This window comes from Pezoporus wallicus, unplaced genomic scaffold (assembly GCF_028554395.1).
Source record: "Pezoporus wallicus isolate ANWC-B61680 ecotype Strahan unplaced genomic scaffold, APGP_CSIRO_Pwel_v1 contig_8108, whole genome shotgun sequence".
In the NCBI taxonomy this organism is placed as follows: Eukaryota; Metazoa; Chordata; class Aves; order Psittaciformes; family Psittacidae; genus Pezoporus; species Pezoporus wallicus.
The window spans coordinates 3,439,536-3,462,885 of record NW_026638088.1 but is presented as its reverse complement, the minus strand read 5'-3'; the positions used below and the strand labels follow the sequence as shown (position 1 = coordinate 3,462,885).

General features: G+C 43.7%; 1 protein-coding gene across 1 annotated transcript in view; it reads right to left on the bottom strand.

Annotated features, from left to right (window-relative positions):
• CACHD1 (cache domain containing 1) overlaps window positions 1–23,350 on the bottom strand; it is a 92,873-nt gene that overhangs the window by 18,247 nt on the left and 51,276 nt on the right. The window contains exons 4-6 of the mRNA XM_057409383.1: window positions 15,076–15,182; window positions 3,521–3,647; window positions 1,217–1,361 (exon numbers count right to left, since the gene is read on the bottom strand). Coding sequence (XP_057265366.1) covers window positions 1,217–1,361; window positions 3,521–3,647; window positions 15,076–15,182 — 379 coding nt within the window. The remainder of the gene's footprint in view (window positions 1–1,216; window positions 1,362–3,520; window positions 3,648–15,075; window positions 15,183–23,350) is intronic.

Sequence of the window (23,350 nt, the reverse complement as noted above, 5' to 3'; positions counted from 1 at the left end):
AAGCATTCCGTTGCTTTAACGTCTCAGACAAAGCAAGCCAAATCTACCATCAATTTTCAGCCTATAAATGAGTTAAGGCATGTAGTGGTAACACTTGCATTAATATACACATAACATAGCAGCCTTATTAAATGAGTGGCATACTTTATTAGGAATTAGGACTGATGCAAGACAGCGTCAGAACAAAGCTGTAATTATACACCCGTATAACAGGTTTCATAACCACTGAGCTACTGACCAAGTAATAAATGTCTTAAATGTCTTTTCTTCATTAGAGTTCTATTAAGACAGACACTTCTGACACTTTCAGTTCGATTAATTCTGCTAAACTATAAGTATTATTTTACAGTATCAAAACACTCCAGTAGTGCAGAAGTTAGAAGGGTTTTTCCTGTGCTATTATTGAGAAGACTTAAGGCAAAGGATACAAACAGTTGTTCTTTGATTTGATTTGACTGAAACTCAATTCCTACTCAAAGAAAAGGGAAAACCAAGCTGAAACACTGGTCAAGGTCCCACTAGCAGTGAATTACTAAAAGTAAAGACCAAACTGGAAGACTGTTTGTGGTTCTACAGAAGCACCAGATGGGCCCCTGGGTGTAATCCATACTTAAAATTAGAGGTTAAGTGATTTCCTCATTGTCTGTGGCAGAGCAAGAAACAAAATCCAGGCTCTTGGTCCTTAGCTTTATCCTTACCTTACCGGTATCACAGTTGTCTGGGAATCTTCCAAACACTAATTATGTTTCAACAGAATATAGTGTAGCAGCAGAATATAATATAGCAGCAGAATAAATCATTTCCATTTTCACAAGGAAAAAAAGAGCTAAAATGAGTTGCTTAAAGCAATCTAAGACTTCTGAAGTCGTGAGGCTTGGAGCATGGTTCTCCTAACTGCACACTGTATCACACTGCTGACCATCACCTAAAGTCTCTGCCAAGATGAAGGAGCCTCTGAAGACTACTCAGAAACAAGATTTTGCCTTAGATCAGTGGATTTCACTTTTTTTAAAGCCTGTGGATCCCCAGATGTTTCTTCTGCTGTAACACAGACTTCCAAAAGCGAGTTCAGGTCTTCATCACCCATTAGAAGCAGACCACAGATCCCTGTGAGTCCATGGACCACAAGTTTAAAACACAGCTTTGGATGAGAACTGAAAACACTGAGCATGGTTGAGATCAACGAAAATCTGCTCAATACTTGGAGAAATCATACCTTATCGTGTTCATCTATGGAGCTCAGGATAACCTGAGCTGCATCTTTGGCAATCTGAAGCTGCGTCTCCGTGACCGAAGCCCCATGGTCCACAATGACAACAATGTGCTTGGACTGAGGTCGAACGGTGGAAACATAGACAGGCCTGAAGGGGAACAAAACCCAAAGCCCCATCATGAGTCATCTTGTCATTTCCACCGAAACAAGTGAAAGAAGTCAAGAATTAAAAAGGAAAAAACACACCCCACAAAGAGACAATCCATCAGTTATAGAAGGGAATTTTGCCTTTAGGAAAGCTTCCAGTAGGAAAGACCAATTGAGAATCTGAACATAGAGAAAAGGCCTTTGCTTTCAATCTCTAACATTTTAACCCAAATCAGGTGTTGAATCCTTCTTCCTGTCACAGCAATCACTTTAAGCCAGGAATAAGCAATTTTGCTGATGGAGCAGCAGTGTTTGGGATTACTGTTTGCATCAGCTCACATCAAGTTTTGGATTAAGAGTTGGCAAGCAAGACAAGCCTCATGGTAGATGTTGGGTGCCGGGAACCTTACTCACATGCAAAGTAAGTGCAATAGTGGGTATTTGCTGGTTACAGGACAAGTAAAAACCTGTGTGTGCAGGGTTGCATTAGCATAGGCTGTTGGGTTTATGGTAAGAAGGGAAGGCTTCTGGCCAAGAAACAGTTTTCTCTTGGAGCCCTGGAATGCATTTCACATGGGTCATGCTCCACAATCCCTTAGGTCTGCACAGTTTTAAACTGCATGGCCTGTCTGAGTTAAGTCTGGTGAAGGTTCTCAGTGCTGCCATGTGTCTGTCTGTGCTAACATCAAACCCTGTACTTCCAGCAAAGCAGTGCTCAGATCCAGTTCAATATTGTGAGAGATGTGTGAGAGATTTCACAAGCTCTTGTGCCAAGGTTTCAACCTGGAACAAATTAGGAAGAGCCTCAGCGAGGAGGAAGGATTAAGAAGACGACGAGACTCTTCCCTCTTTAGTCCAGACCAAAAACTAGTTAAGAGGCAAATGTGAGTTTGGGGATCTAAGTTTTATTATATCAAAGGCAGCCACAGAAATCTTTTTAAGTGTAAAGGAAATGCAGAAGACTTTAGACAAGGCACAGCAATAAACAACTGTCACAAATAAGTTCTTAATTGTAAAACAGCCTGCAGCTCTATACTGGTATTAGTACCTAGAACTTATATAGGTCCTTTGATCTTCAAAGCACTTAAGTATTAACTAATTAATCCACGTCAACTATCCTTTGAAGTAGATATTAACAAGAAGATATCCCTTATGTAGCCATGGAGAAACAGTAACCCAGAGTAAATGCTTTGGATGAAATCACCCATGGTTTTAGTGTCAAAACTCTGATCAAGACTGGGGTACCTCCAGTTCTCATGTCTTCAGACCGCACCTTTCTGCGACCACAGAAAACTTAATCAAGCCCAGACACTTCATGCTTTGATGACACAGAGAAGATAACATCTGTAAACATCTGATTGCTCAACACTGATGGCTAATCAAAGTGCTGCTTACTCTCTGGGCACTCAGCTACTTGGAAACGTACCTGATGTGCTGATACCTCCTCCACACACATTGATTAGCTGGTACAATTTGCTGTTGTGTGACCAGAGATACTAAAGCCACTGCACTTTCTTAGACGATTCCACCCTTGAGTCTTTTATCAGTCCCACAGTACTGACAGCAAAAGGCAGGGAAAAAAGGACTACCCTGCAACTGCTTTGCTTCATGCCCACCAAGTAGAAACACTCCCTTGTGCAGGAAAACCCTGTCACCATTTGATCCTTTTTTCTACTGTGCTTTTTCACTAGAAAGTTTCCACTGTTGCTGCTTCCCTACTATCCATGGTGTGCCAACTGAACCTGGGGTGGAGACTGGGAAAAAGCTCCAACCAATGCCCTTTCCAGTCTCTCATCCTTCTACCCCTCTCCCCAAAGCAATGGACCTGCCAAACCAGTAGAAACCATGTTCACTACTTTATTAACAGGGGTCAAGTATGACTCAAATATAAGTTAAATTTCACCTATGGGCTGACCTACAATTACAGGTTGCTGCTATTTGCAACTTCTCCATTTGGGAGAAGTGAGAAACCTGTATGTAACTTCATTTCACTTCAAAGTTTCTTAAAAGGGAATATTAGTGCTTTAGAAACCAAACCTGAGAAAACCCAAGGGACTGCACTAAAAGTTACTCATGGATGCTGTCATCTTGGCAAAGCATAACGCTGAAAAGAAATCAGTGCTTAAGGAATACAGTGAATTGTAAGGAGACAAATCCTACCTGCTGCGATGTTCATAGCTGCCTTTGCACCGGAACTTGTGGGCTGGGAAGACAGTGAAAATGCCTTCTTCTGAGCTGAAATACTGCCACTTAATTCCTGGGTTAGACTTCAGGTTATCAGCAAGAACTGGAGGTTGGAGAAGGAAAATGAAAGATGAAGTAGAGTTACAAAGGGAGGTCAAACTGGAGGTATGTTTATTAGAGGCCTCTCTCATATATGCTTGGAGAAGAATAACCAGGGTCCCAACACAAAATACAAGTAATTCTATATGAGGACTGATAGAGCTTCACAAAGTTAAAGTCTTTTGGAAACTTAAAACTGCATTTGACATGTTTTGTTTAATATATGGTGACAGTTCCTGAATCTCTGAAGTATAACTGGATCCCAGGAAGCCAAAGAAGGAGCAAGAAAGGAAGAGATTAAGGCAGTTATATATAATATGCACATATACAGATATTACATGTAATGATAAACATATTGTCCATGCAGTTTTCATAAAGAAAACCCCCATAATATTAAAAAAATAATAAACATGTGTTCTTTATGGTGAAATAACACCAAAATATTCACTAAGTTTGCTGCTTACAGCTCAGTAACCAAATCTGTTAGCCTCCCCTCTTCTAACATCTGTATAAAATGTCCACATGAGCATTTAGCAGAGAGTTTTACACGCAAATGTGGGTCAAGGAAAACCTCACTGTACAGAAACAGTTGAAAAGGTTAATAAAAGGGAGACTCTTTCCTCTTTGTCCCTTGCGCTCTCCTATTAGTGCAGGGGGAGAAAGGCACAGCGCCCACGCTTGGGACTCCAGAATTTCTCCACGTTTCTCATTATCCCTGTGCCATGATTAATTTAACGAGGCTGGGGACCCCTCAAGGCTGTCTTGTTAGGGGAAATAGCCACTCTTCAGGGAAAACACAGCATCTTCCCTCAAAGAGTTACGCAACAGCCACACTTTCCATGTACCAGCTGGTGGGTGGTGGCTCTGTGCTGGTTCCACCCATCCTCACCATGAGCGTCTCCACCAAGTTCCCACTTCAAGATCATAAAATACAGAGAGAGTGATAGCGACAGTTCTCAGCAGCTATATTGCAACTTCCCTCCAAGCCTCTCAGACTCTGTGGCAGGTGATCATTAGTTAGTCATTGCATGGACAAAAAGTGAAGAACAAAGAAGATAAATGACGTGTTCCCAAGTGTTGCAGTTAAGCGGGAATGGAGCTCAGAACATAACCGCAGGGTACCAGTCTCAAACCTTTCTGTCATTCATAGGCTACATTCATTCTCTTTAAAATGTGCTTAGAATCCCTAAGGACTTCTTAACACCAACAATAAAAGCAATTTAAAAGCTACAGCTTAGTGATATGAACACAACTGATTACATTAGTAAAACCACAAAATACCACCAAAACCAACAACAAAAATAAAGCAGGGCCGAGACCATCTGCACTAAAAACTTATAAAGATATTTAATACACCCAGCCAACACAGAGTGTACAGATACTGTGGGTATCCCAAGCATTCTGAGCCCAAGTGAGGACAAAGATGGAGTTGGAATCACCTGAGGCAGAGGTGGTATTGGGATTTCTGCCTCACAGGATCCCAGACTGGTTTGGGTTGGAAGGGACCTTAAAGCTCACCCAGTTCCAACCCCTGCCACGGGCAGGGACACCTTCCACTAGAGCAGCTTGCTCCAAGCCCCTGTGTCCAACCTGGCCTTGAGCACTGCCAGGGATGGGGCAGCCACAGCTTCTCTGGGCACCCTGTGCCAGCGCCTCAGCACCCTCACAGGGAAGAACTTCCTTAAATGAAGTGTCCTCACTGCCACTGGAGCATGCACTTCGACTGCTCTCCCTGCAAGCTGGCGAGATGAAGGGATCGGAACTCATCCCATGCAAACACCAGCTTTGCCATGCCAGTGACTAAAGGCAGCCATAGGCTTGCTGAGGCTCTTAAAGCAAGAGGAAAATTGCTCCCAGGAGAGAGGGAACAGAAAGACATTAGCATGGGAAGCACAAACCCTCTCACCATCATAGCAGTAATAGGATTATATGCTATTTTGGGGCCAATCATCATGCCTGCTTGAAACAAACTGAAAATAAAACTTGAATTCTTTAGCATTATCTAAGATGGATCATATCAGCCTAAAATGCATTAAGTAAAGGGCACTTCCTTGCCATTTCTCCTTTCAGGTTTGATTACAAAAGTAGCCAGAACCAAAGGGAACTCTGATTCACAGATTTACAGTACTTCACCTTTTGCTGAGCATTAACTGCAGGCATTTCCCTTAGGACTGACCCTGAAAATAGGCCAGAGTTTCATCTCCTGGATCTCATTCATTATCAAATATGCCAATATTTGGGTTGGAAATCATCACAGGGCACATTTCAAACCACAGCCAGACATTTACAACAAAACATCCACATGGAGTATAGTCTAAGTTCAACATCCTCAACAGTTTAGCACTTACTCAAGTTTCCCTGTCTGGCTGTGGCCATGATGTTTTCTCCACATTCAGTTCAGCATAATTACCCTGCAGAAACCTCTATCTTGGGGTTTTTCCCCTTGCTTTTTTGCCACAGTTTTTTGTATTTCCATAATGCCTCAAAGTCCCACTGGAAGTCCTGGTTGATCCCTGCTGGACTCTGTACAAAGATGCAGCTTTGCACAGTTGTGGCTTTGGAGAACTTGGTGCCTCAATGGACTGAAGAAGAAAGAAGAACACGATACTGAAATGGTTGATGAAGGTTTTCCCAGTGCATTGATGACTCAGTTGGGAATCAGAACCACACTCTGCTCACACCTCTCACTTTCTCATCCTTCTCCCAAAAATACCAATTCAACTCCAACAGTGATGCCAAAGCTTGTATCTCCCCCTTTCCTGTGCACAGGTAAAACCAGCTTGGAGATGCTCTTGGGAGCAAGAACCTTTTGTCTCATCAACTTTGACACCTTCAAAGAAAGCACACATGATCTGTAAGAAAATGTCAAACAAATTTCATAGAACCATGGAATGGTTTGGGTTGGAAGGGACCTTAAAGCTCACCCAGTTCCAACCCCTGCCATGAGCATGGACACCTTTCACTAGAGCAGCTTGCTCCAAGCCCCTGTGTCCAACCTGGCCTTGAACACTGCCAGGGATGGGGCAGCCACAGCTTGTGACTACTGTTTGTTTCACTCAAATTCCCCCTAAATTTCTCTCTTCCTTGTGTTTTCACAGCTGATGTGATACCAGTTCAGCAGCACCATTTGTGATTGGACAAAGAGCAGGTTTCTCTGGTCATAGACAATGGTTTCTGTGTAGCAGGGGCACAAAAATCTCACGTTTGAACATGGCCAAATTTAGGTATCATGGAAAACACCATCAAAAATTAGTTTTAATTAAAACCAAACCAAAACTAACCCAGAGTTTCCAGCTTTTATAGCCAGGACTGCCAGAAATTCCTCCCTCCCAAGCACCCATCCATCCACTTTTCCTTTCCGAAATCTGCTTGGGAAAACCCAGATTGATTTCTGAACTCACTGAGGGTTTGGCAGCCTGAGCCTTTGGAGAATGTGCAGCACTGGTGCTCACAGCCCAAGCAAGCTCTCCTGCATGGGAGCACATGGCACAGCTACAGCTGTGGGAATCCAGGAAAGCATCTGATAACATTTTGAGCTGGAAAGAGAAATGTGGGGGGGAAAAAATCCTTTAACAGTATCAAGATCTTGGAAACAATCAAAAAAGGAAAATCATAACTATTTACAAATGCTTTTTTAAACACTGTGTTTCAGCAGTGTGTGACAAACAGCATTATCCATTCTACTACAACACCAATAACTGGCAAAAGCTAACGCAAAGCACTCGGGATGTGGAGGTTATTCCTGGCCCAGATGTCACAGGAGAGCTGCACAGCTCTATCATGCGATGGGCACAATGAAGTGAGTGAGCAAATCACTCAAGTGTTTTGATTATTCATTTAGGTGCAGGCATGGAGCACTGACAGACAGTCCAGCATGGGCTCTGAGTGCTTCTTCTGGACACTGGGCTTTTCAGGGAGACACTGAGACATCAGATGGGGCTTGGAGCAAGCTGCTCTAGTGGAAGGTGTCGCTGCCCATGGCCAGGGATGGGACTGGACGAGTTTTAAGGTCCCTTTCAACACAAAGCAGTCTGGGTTTGGATGTCTCCTTTGATACCTTGCTGATGCAGGAGGTCTAGAGACACAGCTGAGAGAGACCCCACGGCCAAAGGGGTTCTGGTGGGCAGTAGATGCCTTTACATCTCTGCTGCTTGACGCTGCCAGTTAGGCAATGCCACAGAGCCTTGGGTGACATGGTCTAGTGTGAGGCGTCCCTGCCCATGGCAGAGGCGTTGGAATGACCGATCCTAAGGTCCTTTCCAACTCAAACCATTCTATGATACTATTATTCTATGGTTCTAACAAACATTTAAATCCTGCTTTTTATGTGTAGCCACCAGGATTTCATAGTGCTGGGGTTGAAGTGTGGCAGTTGTTTTGTATAAAGAGGTTGAATTTCTGCTATTGAAGGTTTTTTTTATTGGTTACAGAACTTGAAAAATGTATTTTCTAATCAGACACATGAACATTCAGTTAAAGCCTGGATGAAAAAACTTGTCCAGTTTAATATAGTAATGATTAAACCCCCACAACTTTTAACTAAACTCCTTTGTTTTAATGCTGTTGGTGAAATTAAAGATAAACTTCTCATTCCCACAAGGACACAGTTTGTACTTATTTTCCCAGGAGACTATCTGGATTTTAGAAGTGCTCGTTTTCCCCATAAAACAACAGGTTTTGAACTTCAAACTCCCTCCTTACAGCCTCGGCGCCTCTCTCTGCTGTTCCTCCTTCTTAAAGAGTTCTGCTCATGTTTGCCTTCAGCCAGTGTGTTAGTTCATTAACGCCCTCCCCAGAGACTACCAGTTTTATCAGAACTCTTGGCTTTTCCCTTCCCTTTTTTCCCTTTCCTATGAGCACAGTAGACAACCTCCCAGCAGATAAGCCATGGCTAAGAAATACATACTTCTTCTCTAAGCGCACTCTTATTTTCCATCACTAAAGCTGTAAGAATGTCCTGCAGATATTTCCTGCCAGGACACCCAGCAGATGCTTTTTTTTTAGCCTCACCTCACTTAGCCCAGACTTTCCACTCCCTCAGTCGCTTGTCTGTGTTTGATTCCCACCTCCTCCTTCCAGCAAAGCCAGCCTCTGGAAAAGACCCCCCAAAAACCCTACTGCAAGATGAGTTGCCTGCCTCGCATATAGCTAAGGGCTAAGTCTGTCAATTACACCCTTGGCAGCACCAGCAGAAATGTTTGCAGGGCATCTCACTGGCCCTCACCTTCAGTATCCAGATAGAATCATGGAATCACAGAGTGATTTGAGTTGGAAGGGACCTCAAAGCTCATCCAGCTCCAACCCCTGCCACAGGCAGGGACCCCTTCCACTAGAGCAGCTTGCTCCAAGCCCCTGTGTCCAACCTGGCCTTGAGCACTGCCAGGGATGGGGCAGCCACAGCTTCTCTGGGCACCCTGTGCCAGCGCCTCAGCACCCTCACAGGGAAGAGCTTCTGCCTAAGAGCTCATCTCAGTCTCCCCTCTGGCAGCTTAAAGCCATTCCTCTTGTCCTGTCCCTGCAGGCCCTTGTCCAAAGCCCCTCTCCATGTTTCTTGTAGGCCTCATATACTTGACCTGTGATTCACATTTTAACCCCAAAAGGAATGATCAGGTTCAGTGATTTTGCCAGTACAAGGTGGTTCCCATCTCCCTGTTCTAATACAAATGGCAAAGTATTTTGTATTACTGAGTATGTGCAATGCTTTTGCATTTCTAAATGAGCATCACCACTAAATAAAGACCCAGCCTTGATATCACACTACTTGGAGGAAGCCAGGAGCCCAAGTCCTATAAACTCATACATCTTAGTGGAATCCCTTAATTCCTGACACAAACTGGGGATATAAATGGCCAAATGGGAGCTGCCCATGAGCTGTTTCCAAGTCACTCCGAAACCCCTGTCCCCTCTTACAATGCAGCACCATCTGACCCCAGATTCTGCTGCAGACTGAAGTTGGAAAGTATTAACATGAGAACATCTGACATGATCATTCTCTCTAATTATAAATATCTCACAAGGCAAAAAGGACTTTTAGAAAGAAAGCCCTATGTGATAGAGTTTATAAACTTCAAAGGGAATGCGATATGATAACACTTAGCACTTCTAGATACCACTTTCCATCTTCAAAGCATATTCAAATCATTAACTAATTGATCTTCAAAGAACAGCACAGTCAGTGGGAATAAAAAAGGGAACTACTGAACATAATTGCTCATTATAAAAGTGTTTCTTACAGTTCTCTCCTTTAGCATTACATTTATGGAGCTGCAGACCCCATGTCTGAGCCTGCAAAAAAGGAGAAGTGTCATTTCCTGTGCCATACACATACTGCAGCTCTTCTCTGAAAAGTACCTCCGTTAAAGACAACCATCATGGAGATACTTGCAGAAAGCAAATGTGTTCATTCTACAAGTAAATACATTCCCTACCTCTCCAGACCTCCAAATGCGGTCCAGGCTTTCCTGAATCAAACTGGCTCGTGCATTTTCACCAGGAATAAAAGGGTTTGTAGCTCAAACCCAATTAAAATTCTGCTGATGGCACGAGCCAGGATGGAGCCCAGCTCCCTCCCTGGGACTTCTTTTGACTCTGAAGGGGAAAGAAGAAAAACACCCTTTCAATTTAAGGAATGAGCCCAGCTTTCTTGATTAAAAGGATTTGGAAGGGAGGCATTAACTCCTTTGCTCAAATACCTCCCAACTCTAGTAACACACTCAAACTAGCAGTATAAAATACAGCACTATAAGGAACATGACCAAAGCACTCCACATTTTAAGTGATCAACACCTCAAATAAGGCACAGAGAGAATTTATTGAGCAACTTGGTAGAATCTCTGCATATCCCTGAAGAAGGGCATCTGCTAAAGCTGCGTGGCTTGAAACAGGCATTTCAGTGCTTTGAAGGATGAGAAGGAGAAAGATTTACTGGTCCCTTATTTATTTAAAAGGAAAAAAAAACCTGAAGGAATCTGATAACATAATGCACTGGCTCTAGGTAAGATTTTGTCATCTAATAAATAAAGGACTATTCATCCCAGTGAGGACAGATCTCTTAGTCTAACTAACCAAAGCCTGTGATTCCATCTGAACAGTAAAGACTCTCCTTAACTAGTTTGTAGTAATGGCTAAAAGGAATCCAAATGGAAAACTCAAGCCAAGATGAAACAAACCCTTTTTAAGACATTAAAAAGTCACCTGATATCAAGAAAAGAAAGTGGCAAAGCATCACTTTTTAAGGGTTGAGAGAAGAGACATATGCATCTATTTCTTTCTTCTTCCTCCCTTCCCCGAGGTTAATGTTTATTGTCTTTTTATGTTATAAAAAATCCATTAGAAAACTGCAAAGAACCCCCTCAAACTCTTTATTATGGAAAGTTTCATGAGCTTTCATGAGTTTCAAGGGTAAGTGTAACTCTTCCTAACACATTGTTCAGCCCAGAAGCTGAGGTTGGTGTCTACACCGAGGGCTCTCCCCAGCCCTGCTCCTGTGGCTTGGCTGGAGTCTGCGGTGTGAATTCCATTCCCTTCCAACACCTCCAAGCTCCCCACTCTGATCCCACTTTCTTACTCTGGGCCAAGAGTAACACTGAAAGGATTGAGATCGAGGGCAAACTGAGCAGAGTTTAAATTTGTGTTTTGCTGAGAGCTTTTTATAGGCCGGACTATGTAAACTGCAAAACTCATGTGGGAAAAGAGATACTCATGGGAATTAGGGGTTTTCTTAACAGCAAGAATGAAATGATCAACTCATCTGGAAAGACAATCTGTGCACAGGGAAGATGCTGCTGCCCCATCCCTGGCAGTGCTCAAGGCCAGGTTGGACACAGGGGCTTGGAGCAAGCTGCTCTAGTGGAAGGTGTCCCTGCCCGTGGCAGGGGTTGGAACTGGAGGAGCTTTAAGGTCCCTTCCAACTGAAGCAGTCTGGGATTCTGGGATTCTATGGACAGTCCAGGCTGTTTTTTGAAACTGGAAAAACCAAGGGAGCTCCTGTTTCTGGGCTGGAGGAGCAGAGGTCTTTCAAAACCTCTGTTGGGTCCTCCCCAGCACTCTGCATTCAATGCGAAAGACAGCATAACACGATTTTTGGGAAACTCTGGCTTCCCATCCTGCCTCTAAGTCTAAACAAGGAAAGCAAGGCAGGAGAGAAAAAACACCATCAGAATACTCAGATTTACCAAGAACTCTCAGGCTTTTTAAAGCAGAAAATACAGGCTGAGGTAGAGTGTGAATCCAACGTGCAACAGGTATTTCTCACTAGGTCTATGTGAGGGCACTTACAAGAGAAGTAATAAATATATGAGACTTGAGGAAATTTTTTATTCTTTGGTCTTTATCCTCTTTCAGAGGAGGTTTTAGTTAAGAGCAATGAATACACACATGTGAATTCATTGAGAAACAGGTTCTGTGCAGAGAGAGTGCTCTGTCCCACGTGTATCCTTGTAGGAGAGTGATTCACAAAACCAGGTCACTGCAGAACTAAGAAACATAAAGATTTTGGAGAGACAGACGACATTAAGTGCTCTTTAAAACCATTTCTAACCTGACAGCCATCTTCAGGGCTGTAAGGATGCTGCTGCACTGACAGCACTGTCCTTCTAACCAAAACTGCTCCTCAATCTATAAACAGATCAATCTGTCTCAAGCCAACTATTGTCTCAGCCCACGAATTCCTTTGGGTATAGACTGCTGTTCTGGCACAACAGGTCATGGCCCATGACTACATAAGCAACCACTACAGATACCACCAACGCAATACCTCCACCCACAACACAAACACCCAGCCTCCTGCCCCTGCCCAGTTTATTCCAAAACCCAAACACTCCTGCAGTGATACAGGGACACTGCTTTGGACATGGGCAATGGCCAGCTCCACACCAGTGTTACTCTGCTCAACCCTTCCTGCAGCAGCCTTTCCCTGAAGCCACACCAGTCTCCTGTTTCTGCAGCTGGAGTGGTGAAGATCACGTAGCTTAGATGCTCTCAGCTGAGGACCACGGAACTGTCATCTTGCAGACTTTCAAGCACCTTCACACAAGGATGAAAGGAATCATAGAACAGTCTCAGCACCCTCACAGGGAAGAGCTTCTGCCTAAGAGCTCATCTCAATCTCCCCTCTGGCAGCTTAAAGCCATTCCCCTTGGCCTGTCCCTACAGGCCCTTGTCCCAAGCCCCTCTCCAGCTTTCCTGCAGCCCCTTCAGGCACTGGAGCTGCTCTCAGGTCTCCCCTTCAGGAGCCTTCTCTTCTCCAGGCTGCCCCAGCCCAGCTCTCTCAGCCTGGCTCCAGAGCAGAGCTGCTCCAGCCCTTGCAGCATCTCCATGGCCTCCTCTGGCCTCGCTCCAACAGCTCCACGTCCCTCTTGTGCTGCTGCCCCAGAGCTGGATCAGGGCTGCAGGGGGGGTCTCCCCAGAGCACAGCAGAGGGGCAGGATCCCCTCCCTGAGCTGCTGCTCACGCTCTGGGGGTGCAGCCCAGCACACAGGGGGGTTCTGGGCTCAAGCACATGCTGAAGCGGGGTCATGGGGAGCTTCTCACCCAGCACCTCCAGGAGTAATGTTATTCGCTGTAGAAAACTCATTTCACTAGATGAGTAACAAGTATCAACTTTTGTTTCTCAAATAAACCTGCTTCCATCTCATTTTTCTGCAACAATCCACTCCTTCTATTGCCTTTCTCTGTTACAGGCGTTTCCTCGCTAACAAAAAACCTCCCCCAAAGGCTGTGTTTCTGAGAGCTGCTAACAGGAAAGCTGAAGGAGACTCTGCTGTCAATATATCCTGAAGCACTTCCCTGTTGCTACTATCAGTCCAATTCCCTGTTCTCTGCTGCTCTGTTCTGCCAATGCCATTTGCTGAAGACACTCCTTTCATCAGGAAGCTTTCCAGCCAGAGGCAAGGGAAGAGGAGGCGACTCAAGTCTCACTGTGGAGCCAGGACAACACGAAGCTTGAACATGCTTCTGTGAGAATTCAAACCAGAAATGTACGAAATGTTTAAAGGAAGCTGCAGTTTATTTGTTTCCCACCACTCAAGAAAGATTATTTCTGTAATCCTTTTTTACATCCATCTTCTGCAGAAGAAATATAGTGAGTTTTAATGAAATAAAACCCATTGATTCATTCAATGCTTTGCTTTTGTCAGTGTCTGAAAACTTGCTTTCAAAAATTATTCTGATTAAACAACAGCTGGATGTGATTTTAAGCATTATTTTAACAAAAAGAAGTTGTTTTCTTGAGGTTTTTTAATAGAAATGTAGCTTATGAGTAAAACAAAGCCCAGCAAACCCGAGGAAGTGAACAAAGTCTGCCTAGCTTTAGGATGGAAAAACTACACAAGTTATAGCGATGAGGTGTATGTCAGGAAGTCAGCTTGTCTGGCCAGCACCTGCATTCAAGATGTGGTATACAGTGGATGGGATGGAAAGGAACCTCCAGGGACTGTTCATTTTGCTTTTTGTTTGTAATTTTTTAGATTTCATAAATATCCAGAAAGCAAAGCTGCAAGAAGGGACACAGAAAGGGAGGCTTGAGAGGAACCTGGGCTTCTTCCATCTTATCTGTTGCAAGGTACGCAAATGCTGTGTGCAGGGTGCAGGTGGAATGGCAGCTCTGCCCCTTCATTGGGTATGTTCAAAACAATAAATCAGGATTCTATTCCAAAAGATGCACCAAAATTAAAGCAATAATTAAAATAATTGAGCAAGCTGCTCCAGTGGAAGGTGTCCCTGCCCATGGCAGGGGCTGGAACTGGGTGAGTTTTAAGGTCCCTTCAACCCAAACCATTCCATGAATCTAAATTCTCAATCCATGTATTAATTCAAACAAAAACAAAACCTGGCTGCACCGGAGGACCAAAAGCTGAGTTCTTCAGGGACAAGTCATGTATTTTGCTCCATATTTCTAGCTCTTTAAGCGTGTTATGCAAATGCACTGAGTGTCAAGATGGAAATGCCCTGACAAGACAAACAAAGGAAGTATTTCAGGATGTCCTTATATTTTGTAGCTTTTGCATATCGCTGCAAACACAGCCTCACATTAGCTGAACTGAGCTAAGAAGATCAGAGCAACTTCTCTGCACAGCCCCTTCAGCAGCTGACACTACAGTTGCCAAAGCAGACAGGCCGAGGAAAGAAAGCGCCTTGGAATAAAAGAAAGGAGAAGAAATAAAAAGTGCATAAACCACAACAAAATTATCCATGGTAGGCTGGAATAAAATCTTCGTGACATTTTCATAAAGTACTTAGACTAAGGGCAGTACTTTAGGTATCATCTTTCCATCATGAAATCTCAAATTAAGAGCAGTGTGACAGTTTGAAGGAGAAAGAAAAGCTTGTTGCCATGGCAACCAATGCTAATTCCCTATGCCAAGGAAATGTTCAAGTGTGCTGGAAAAAAAGACCCCTACACCAGAGGAAAAAAGCAGAGCTCTACAACTTACCAGAATTTAAGTCACGTCCAGGATTGAAGGCCCTGCTGTTGACAGTGGTAGACAGTCTATCACAGCTGATAGTTCGAGAAACGTTGGTGTTAAAATTCCCATCAAATCTGAAATGACAATGCCAGGATTAGCAATCTAACATTATCTAGTCAACCTACAGATAGAAATGCATCATCTGGAACTTCAATGACAAACAGTGACTTTGGAAACTCCAACATTATATATATTTAAAGGGTCCAGGAAAAACTGTGAAGACCAAAACTATGGGGGATAAGCTCATCTTGGCTGTATTTGCTCTATACAATGGTAATGTTGCATTTTCCTCCACCATATTCTCTGAAAGCCAGGATCATAAGGGAGTGGTGGTCTTTCATCTGGATTTAGGTTCCAGCTTGGGAAATGTGCACAGCACCCAGGCCTGCCATGAAGGAGTGTTTCCTCCTGCTGTTGAACCAAACTGCTTGATAGAGACCCTCTCACAAGCACCATCATTTCATCTTCCACTTTTAAAAGCTGTATTCCCAGTGTCTTGCATGAAGAGGATTTCCTCTTTGTGTCTTTACAACAAAGATCTAACAGAGCAATTTTTAACCTGTTTTCTAGCCCAAAACTTGAGGGTTTACATTCCAAACAGCAGAAAGAACTTGACAGCCTGAAGTGTTGTTACATTTTGGTTTGGTTAAATAATTCAAATACTTTCATAACTCCAATGAAAAAATTATTACAGCACAATGGTTCTGCTGACAATAAAATATAATTAAACCAATGCCTTAGCAGAACAGAAATAAAAAGAGGTTTAAAGAGTTATAAATAACTGGAAACACTTCTGAAGCTTTCAAGGACTCAAATGCAGTTTTGTATTATTTAGGCCAATTTTAATTGTTAATATTTTTCTGACCTTGAACATTTTGATATTTGACTTCTGGCATGAGTATTCTAGTACTTAGAAAAACTACTTACTTCCTATCAAAGAAACTTTCTGCTATCAACCTACTCCTCAGCAATGACAACAAACCACAAGCGAGGTCTGCATAACATCCCATTCTGGATGAGGAACCTTTCTGGCATGAAAGCTGATAGGAAATGACTGTTGGAAAGAAACTGAGAGGAGTACGGGTTTGTTTAATACTGTCAGCACTAAAACAATAAATTACACAAAAAAAAAACCCAGCTGCATCAAAAGATATCGACAAAATTACTTCAAAATGACAGCACATCCATCACAAGCTTAATGTGCCACTCACCCAGTGCCATTCCAATGCTATTTTGCTCCATGTACATTATATTTGTGCCTAAGGTTCTTTATTTCATAGAATCCCAGACTGGTTTGGGTTAGAAGGGAGCTTAAAGCTCCTCCAGCTCCAACCCCTGCCACGGGCAGGGACACCTTCCACTAGAGCAGCTTGCTCCAAGCCCCTGTGTCCAACCTGGCCTTGAGCACTGCCAGGGATGGGGCAGCCACAGCTTCTCTGGGCACCCTGTGCCAGTGCCTCAGCACCCTCACAGGGGAGAGCTTCTGCCTAAGAGCTGATCTAAGTTGACCCTCACCCACATATATAGGCTATCACATAGTGAAGCCCCAAAATATTGCAAGCAAAAGCATATGAAAAACAAGAACCGTTCCTTTGGATGAAGATTTTGATTAAGAAACAGAAACCAGTAAACTGCAATCACTGCAACAAATATGGTGCCCAATAAGGATGGAAAAACACTGACTGGTTTGGTTTCTTCCATACAGAGTGCTTGCTGTAAGGGCTGGGGTTTGTAGACATGAGCGGACAATAAAACAAAGCACTTCTAAATCATCCCCTTATAACAACAATTAGCAGAAACAAAAACCACAGACAGATGGAACGGGTTACACAGGGAAATTTCAAGTTATGACCACAGGAAACAAGCCTTTTTAAGCAAACTGAAGTGCTCCTAATCCAGTTTATTTTCCTAAGCCAAATACAAAACAATTTCCTTCTATAGGGACATAGCTGCAGCAGCCCCAGCCCAGATGCAGGACTTGCCGAGGGCCTCCATCTCTCGGTTCATGGGGTCCCCTCACATGGGATGTAGGAAAACCTCTTTGTTAAGTAGGCTTAAGATCACCACCTCTGTAAGTGACTGCACCCACTTCCAGAAATACTAGCATTCTGGTACCACGCATGCTCCTGAGAGGAACACTGGAGTTCACAGTGAGCAGCACTGCTGGCACATCCATAGGCCACAAGTTCACCTTTTGTTCATGATTCCTGCCAATATAACCATATTCTAGGTTGGGCTGATGTTAATTCTGCTGAAAGCAGAGGTTTAACTTCTACTATAAAGTGAAGAACACAGCACAGCCTGCTCACAGGTTTAGGAATATGCCCTTTAAGGATGCAAGTCATTTCATAGAGTCATCGAATGGTTTAGAAGGGACCTTAAAGCTCATCCAATTCCAACCCCCTGCCACGGGCAGGGACACCTTCCACTAGAGCAGCTTGCTCCAAGCCCCTGTGTCCAACCTGGCCTTGAGCACTGCCAGGGATGGGGCAGCCACAGCTTCTCTGGGCACCCTGTGCATTATCATCACTCTTCATGGCAAGGAAAAGGGAGAAAATGGGTGGACAGACAGCTATAAAGGTCTCCCGTCCTCTTGATCAGACTCTACCACCATCAGGTTGTATGATGAGGAAGGGATGCTGTGTCAGACACCAAAAGCAGCCAAACCCTGGTGTTGTGGGCTCATCCAGTCTGTCAGGAGTTGCTTAATGAAATCATTGGCAACCTGCTCTCTGAGACCTCCCCGAAGTTGTCTCCATTGAGGAAAAGCCTTAACTTTTCACTTGCACACAGTTCTCGGATCAAGGCTATGGCTTTTCCTGTCCCCATTAAAATGCAACCACTTCAAAAACTTACAGCTCCTACCAAGCAAGCAAAAATGTTGTTGAGTTTTTGTTGGCTAAGGAATCTCCAGACTAAGACTGATTGATAAAGGATGGGTTTCACCAAAACCATGTTTATCCTTGGGCGAAACCAGATGGAGAAGAGCTATAGTCTGCAAATTAAACATCTCCATGCTAAAGAAAGATTCCAAGCAATGCTAAAGAACTAACTCTTCGGGAAAAATAATGACTTTTCAGGATGTTAGCTAACCATCCCAGTACTCCCATCCAAATCTATTAGTGATGCCAACAACATACCTTGCTAGCCACTAACGTTATTCGTGTCTCAGAACACAGGCAGTAAATGATGAGATTTAATTCAAAATCATCTGGAATCTTCCTCTCCTTTGATTTTATCTTGTGCCAAGAGTTGCTGCTCACACTCAGTCAGTGACATGCACATCCTGACATGCAGTTCCCACACCGCCAAAACTACTTGCTTTCCCTTACCTGGCAGAGGAGTTGTATGTATCTTGATTTAAAACGATGAGTGCATTGCTACACCACTTCTTCCTAAGCTGCCAAATGGAATTTCAGGTCTCTCAGCCATGACCGATACTAACCTGGGGTTTCAAGCAGATGAATACCAGGTCCAACTCTGGCATGCCTTCTAGAAAGGCAAAAATAAAGCTGACACCCTCAACTACCCCACTACGGGCACTCGTGCAGTCCCAAACTGATTGCCACAGGCCAAGGGCATCTGTGTTCCAGCTATAAACTCCCTGTTTACAATGCAGGTTTTACTGGAGCATATCAAAGTATTTTAATACAAAACTCCACGAAGTCCGCCAGTCTTTCTCCCTAAGCAAATATTACATTACCCAGCAGGTAAATGAAGACATTGATGCCCAAATAATTTGCAGCAGAGCTGGAGAAGGAAAGCAAAAAATTACAGCAGCCCAGCCCAGCCTTCCTTTCTCTTCCTATAGCACACAAGTAGCAAAGGGAGAATACAGTGAAAGGGAAAATGATCTAAATAAAATATGCAGAAGAATTCTTCTAAACCCCATAGATTAAAGAACATCCCTCAGACAGACCTGTCAGCCTAGAGCAAGGACTGCTCCAGGCTGAGCTAGGGGGGACCTCCACATCGAATCTCTTTTTGGGCGCAGTTTGCTTAAAGCTGACTTTTACACCTTGCAGTGGGGTGTATTTTTAAAGTGTGACTGGTTCCATGGCACAAGGACTTTGGGAAGAGACCAGCTCCCATTGCAACTGTATGTCCTCAGAAAACCAAGACCAGAAACTGGGCAAAGGCAGCACTGTGGCAAACTAACATTGCAATATTTGCATCCTTTTAATCACACTGTAGAATTTTCCATGTGCTTCTTTTGGGTGCCCCCGAGTTGTTCCAGTTAACAATGTGCTATTAACCTGTTTGGCAATCTTCACCATTAAAACACCTGGAACTAAAGTCTCAACAGTGCCATGCGGCGTTACCAGTCAACGCTCACATCCCTGGCTGTGACTACTGGTTTTACCTTCCCTATGATGTATTTATACCTTGCCTGCTTTCCACACAAGTTTTACCCACACAGATCTCCCCATGGCTTTCGTTGGAAGAGGTTAAAAAGCCCAAAACTTCAATATATAAAGATTTAGCAGACAACCATTGATCACCATCCTTCCTCTGCACAAAGGAGACGGATTTTTTACTAGAGCTCCCACTTTTGCCAGCAGCAAGACTATGAGGCAGATGATAACAGCAGTGGCTGACTGAGATCTCCACGGGGATTAGGCCCAAAATGTTTTACGTGGTAACACCACAGCCAACCCTTAGGAAGTCCTCCAGAATCCTGACCACAAAATCACACCAAACCCCGTATTTTGATATTAATTAGGTTTGGTACTTACTTAAATGGGAGGAAAAAACCAACATTGGCTGAAATTCAGTGTCAAGACAGGCCCCCTCGCCCCATCCCCATTTCCCTGCCTCTCTCTAAAACGCCCTTCCTTCTGGATTCACTTTAATGAAGAACCGATCGAAACTGCATCCCGAGGGAGCAAACAGAGCTGCGACTCCCACTTTGATCTCTTCCCCATGGAGAAACGCGCTCCCTGCCTAGCTCGCAAGATGTTCATTTGATTGACGTTTGCTCTGATGTGCAAACTGCTTTGAACTTCAGACATTAAATTCCCATCAGGCTGCACTCATTTTTATTCTCCTTCAACGGGATTTACAAGCAGGAGATCAGCGAGCGTAGAAGATAAAATACATTTGCAGAAGCTTTGAATCTGACATCAAAACAGGGCTCAAGTGAGCTCCAATTGGATTTTGTTCGGCCTGAATTTACAGTGTAAATCAACCTCTTTTGCACAGTTTTAGTTAGGGGGAAAAATGAAGGAGTTGCATATAAAAATGACACTTGAGCAGCTACTGAGGGGCTCTCGTCGTTTTAACGTTCATTCCTTTCACTCCCTTTCCGTCCATACAAATTTAAAGCTGATTTAATATGCAAATGAAATTACGTAAGTTCATTGGAAATTCAGGATTTCCTTTGAAATCCAAGACTTCCACTCCTATTTTACATAAACACTGAAATATTCCCACTGCATCTAAACAGAATGCGGGAAAGCAATGCTTTTAGGCATAGATTCAACAATCAAAAAGCCACTGGTGATTCAGCTCACCGGTTTCTTCTGGCAAGGCATAGAAGTTGCTCCAATTATTTCAACTACTGCTTGAAACAGTCCAAGTATACTTAGACATAAAGAAAGTGTATTATTGGAAGGAGGGCTGCAACCCAGTAACACAAACTGTTCCAAACCCCACTATTTCATGAGGAATTTGGACACATTTACGATGTAAAAGCAACAGTCCAAGAGAGCAATTTCCTACATACCTGCTGCAGTTTATGGACAGAAGAAGGTCATGCCAAGACCAGCACTTACACACACATTTTCTAGCGACCCACATGCATTACTGTAGCCTGATACTCTGCAAGAACAGCAAATACATCTTAAATTTCACCTAGTGCAGCCCACCCACTTCTCCTTTGGAAGTGCAGCTCTTCAGATATTGCGGCAACTGAAGGGACTGAATGGGATTCCCGTTATCTCCCACTTAACTGCTCCAGAGAGGAAAGATAAACACAGAAAGAGCAGCGATAAAACTGAAACTGCATTAGCAAATATTTAACCATCTGTTTAAAAAAGGGGAAAAGCAGAGGACTTCTGAAGGCGATATTGCAGGCAGGGAGTAAATGATTTTCAAATATAGGTTTGTAAACTCACTTAGTCAAACAGCTCTATTAATGTTTGTAACACAACACTGCCAAGAAGTATGTTTTACCAACAAATATTTCTCCATTCCATCTCCTTTCACAAATTTAGATAAATGCATTCCCTAAGCTCTTATCAGCACTGTTAAATAAAGAACAAGAATAGATTTCAGTCTGGAGAAGAGAAGGCTCCTGAAGGGGAGACCTTCAAGCAGCTCCAGCACCTGAATGGGGAGCAAGAAACCTGGAGAGGGGCTTTGGACAAGGGCCTGTAGGGACAGGCCAAGGGGAATGGCTTTAAGCTGCCAGAGGGGAGACTGAGATGAGCTCTTAGGCAGAAGCTCTTCCCTGGGAGGGTGCTGAGGCGCTGGCCCAGGGTGCCCAGAGAAGCTGTGGCTGCCCCATCCCTGGCAGTGTTCAAGGCCAGGTTGGACACAGGGGCTTGGAGCAAGCTGCTCTAGTGGAAGATGTCCTGCCCGTGGCAGGGGTTGGAGCTGGAGGAGCTTTAAGCTCCCTTCCAATTCTAGGATTCTATGATTTCCTGCATTCTGGAGATGTTATGATTTTCCTCTCAAACATACGTGTCAGCAGCAGAAGCAATAGCACTGATGAATGGCAATACGCGTGGTTTTTTGGAGACCCGTGTCAACTTCTCATGAAAACCAGCAGTGAAATTCATTTCCATTCTCCAGGGTCGAGGCAAAGAGAAGGGGATGCTTCCACCAGCACACACGTGTATCCATGCCCCATGTGCAGGTACAGCATTATCAGGGGACCATGGTTGGTCACACCATGCTACTCCTTGCAGCAGCAAGGCACATAGGGCAGCTTCCAGCTCTGCCCTTTCTCTCCCTGCCTAGGTCCCAGTAGCTGGCAACTCAAGGAAACCATTTCCTACCTTCTTTTAGAGACACCCAAGGACGTGAAATGCTGTAGCACATCAGAGCATGATGGGTTTTAAAACTGGACAGAAATGGAAAAGAATCAAGAATGGGTTAGGGAAGAATTTTTTATCTTCCCTTAAAAGCATCATCTCCGGGTTTTTTGCTGGAAAAGCTGCACAGGCAGCTGTGCGTTTCCTCATAAATGCACCTCAGTAAGAGGTTATAAACTCTTTTTTGTGCAGAGTTTGATTTTTGTGATTTTCTTTCATCTGCAAATACTCAGTATAAGCTATCTATTTGATCAACATGTTGCCATCTAGTTCAACATCATCTTTGTCGAGAAAGCTATCTCAGCTGTCATTCACAAGTCAGACCACACAGGCCTGCAAAGTTACAACCCCACCAAAGCTAATGCTTCCAAATCTGTCCCAAAACTCATGCCTTTAGTCTTTAGACACTTCTGACAACTAACAGGTATTCCATAAATTCCTGCTGGAGATGCAGGGAAGCTGCAGGTGCTCAGTACTTCTGATAACTAAACACCGATTATGCTTTCCCTACCCTCTTGCTGACACTCTTCTATAGCCCCATTTCCACCCCACACACATCAGGCCATTTCAGTTCCAAGACTTCCTAAAGACCTACTTTCTGGGAATGAAGCATCTCAGGCATGACAAGCAGGAGACACCCTCCTGTGCACAAAGGTACTTATCCTCTTAAGAAGGAAGATACATTAATTAAAACATTGTCCTGTAAATAACCACACAATTCACTCCTGATAGGGAATGTCTGGAGACAGCATGAGATCTGTTTCTCATGGCTTCTTCATCAGCCATTATTAGTGAGGAAAACACAAAGCCTTATTTTTCCAGCAGGGATTTCTTTAAGGATTAGAATCACTTGACATCCATTTTCCTTATCTCCCATCAGTTTATCCATCCATTTTGCTAAGAGCCCAGAGCACTTTATCCATATTAACTCTGTCACATTGGAGCAATCCATCTTCTCAACTGCTGTGGGCACTTCCTCAATGCAGCACACAGCCCTGAGGAAAGGAGCAAGTCTTCAGGCTCTGACCCCATGGACACAAATAAAGCCTGGATCATAGGACAGATACCAGATCCTTGTACCATCCACTTCCGAGCTTGCCTGAGAGCTATCCTCTCTGATGACTCTTATCAACTGTTGCCTCTTCATTACCATCATGGTTTTTCCATTCCCAACCCTTGGCTAAGCAGAACTGAAAATGCAAAAT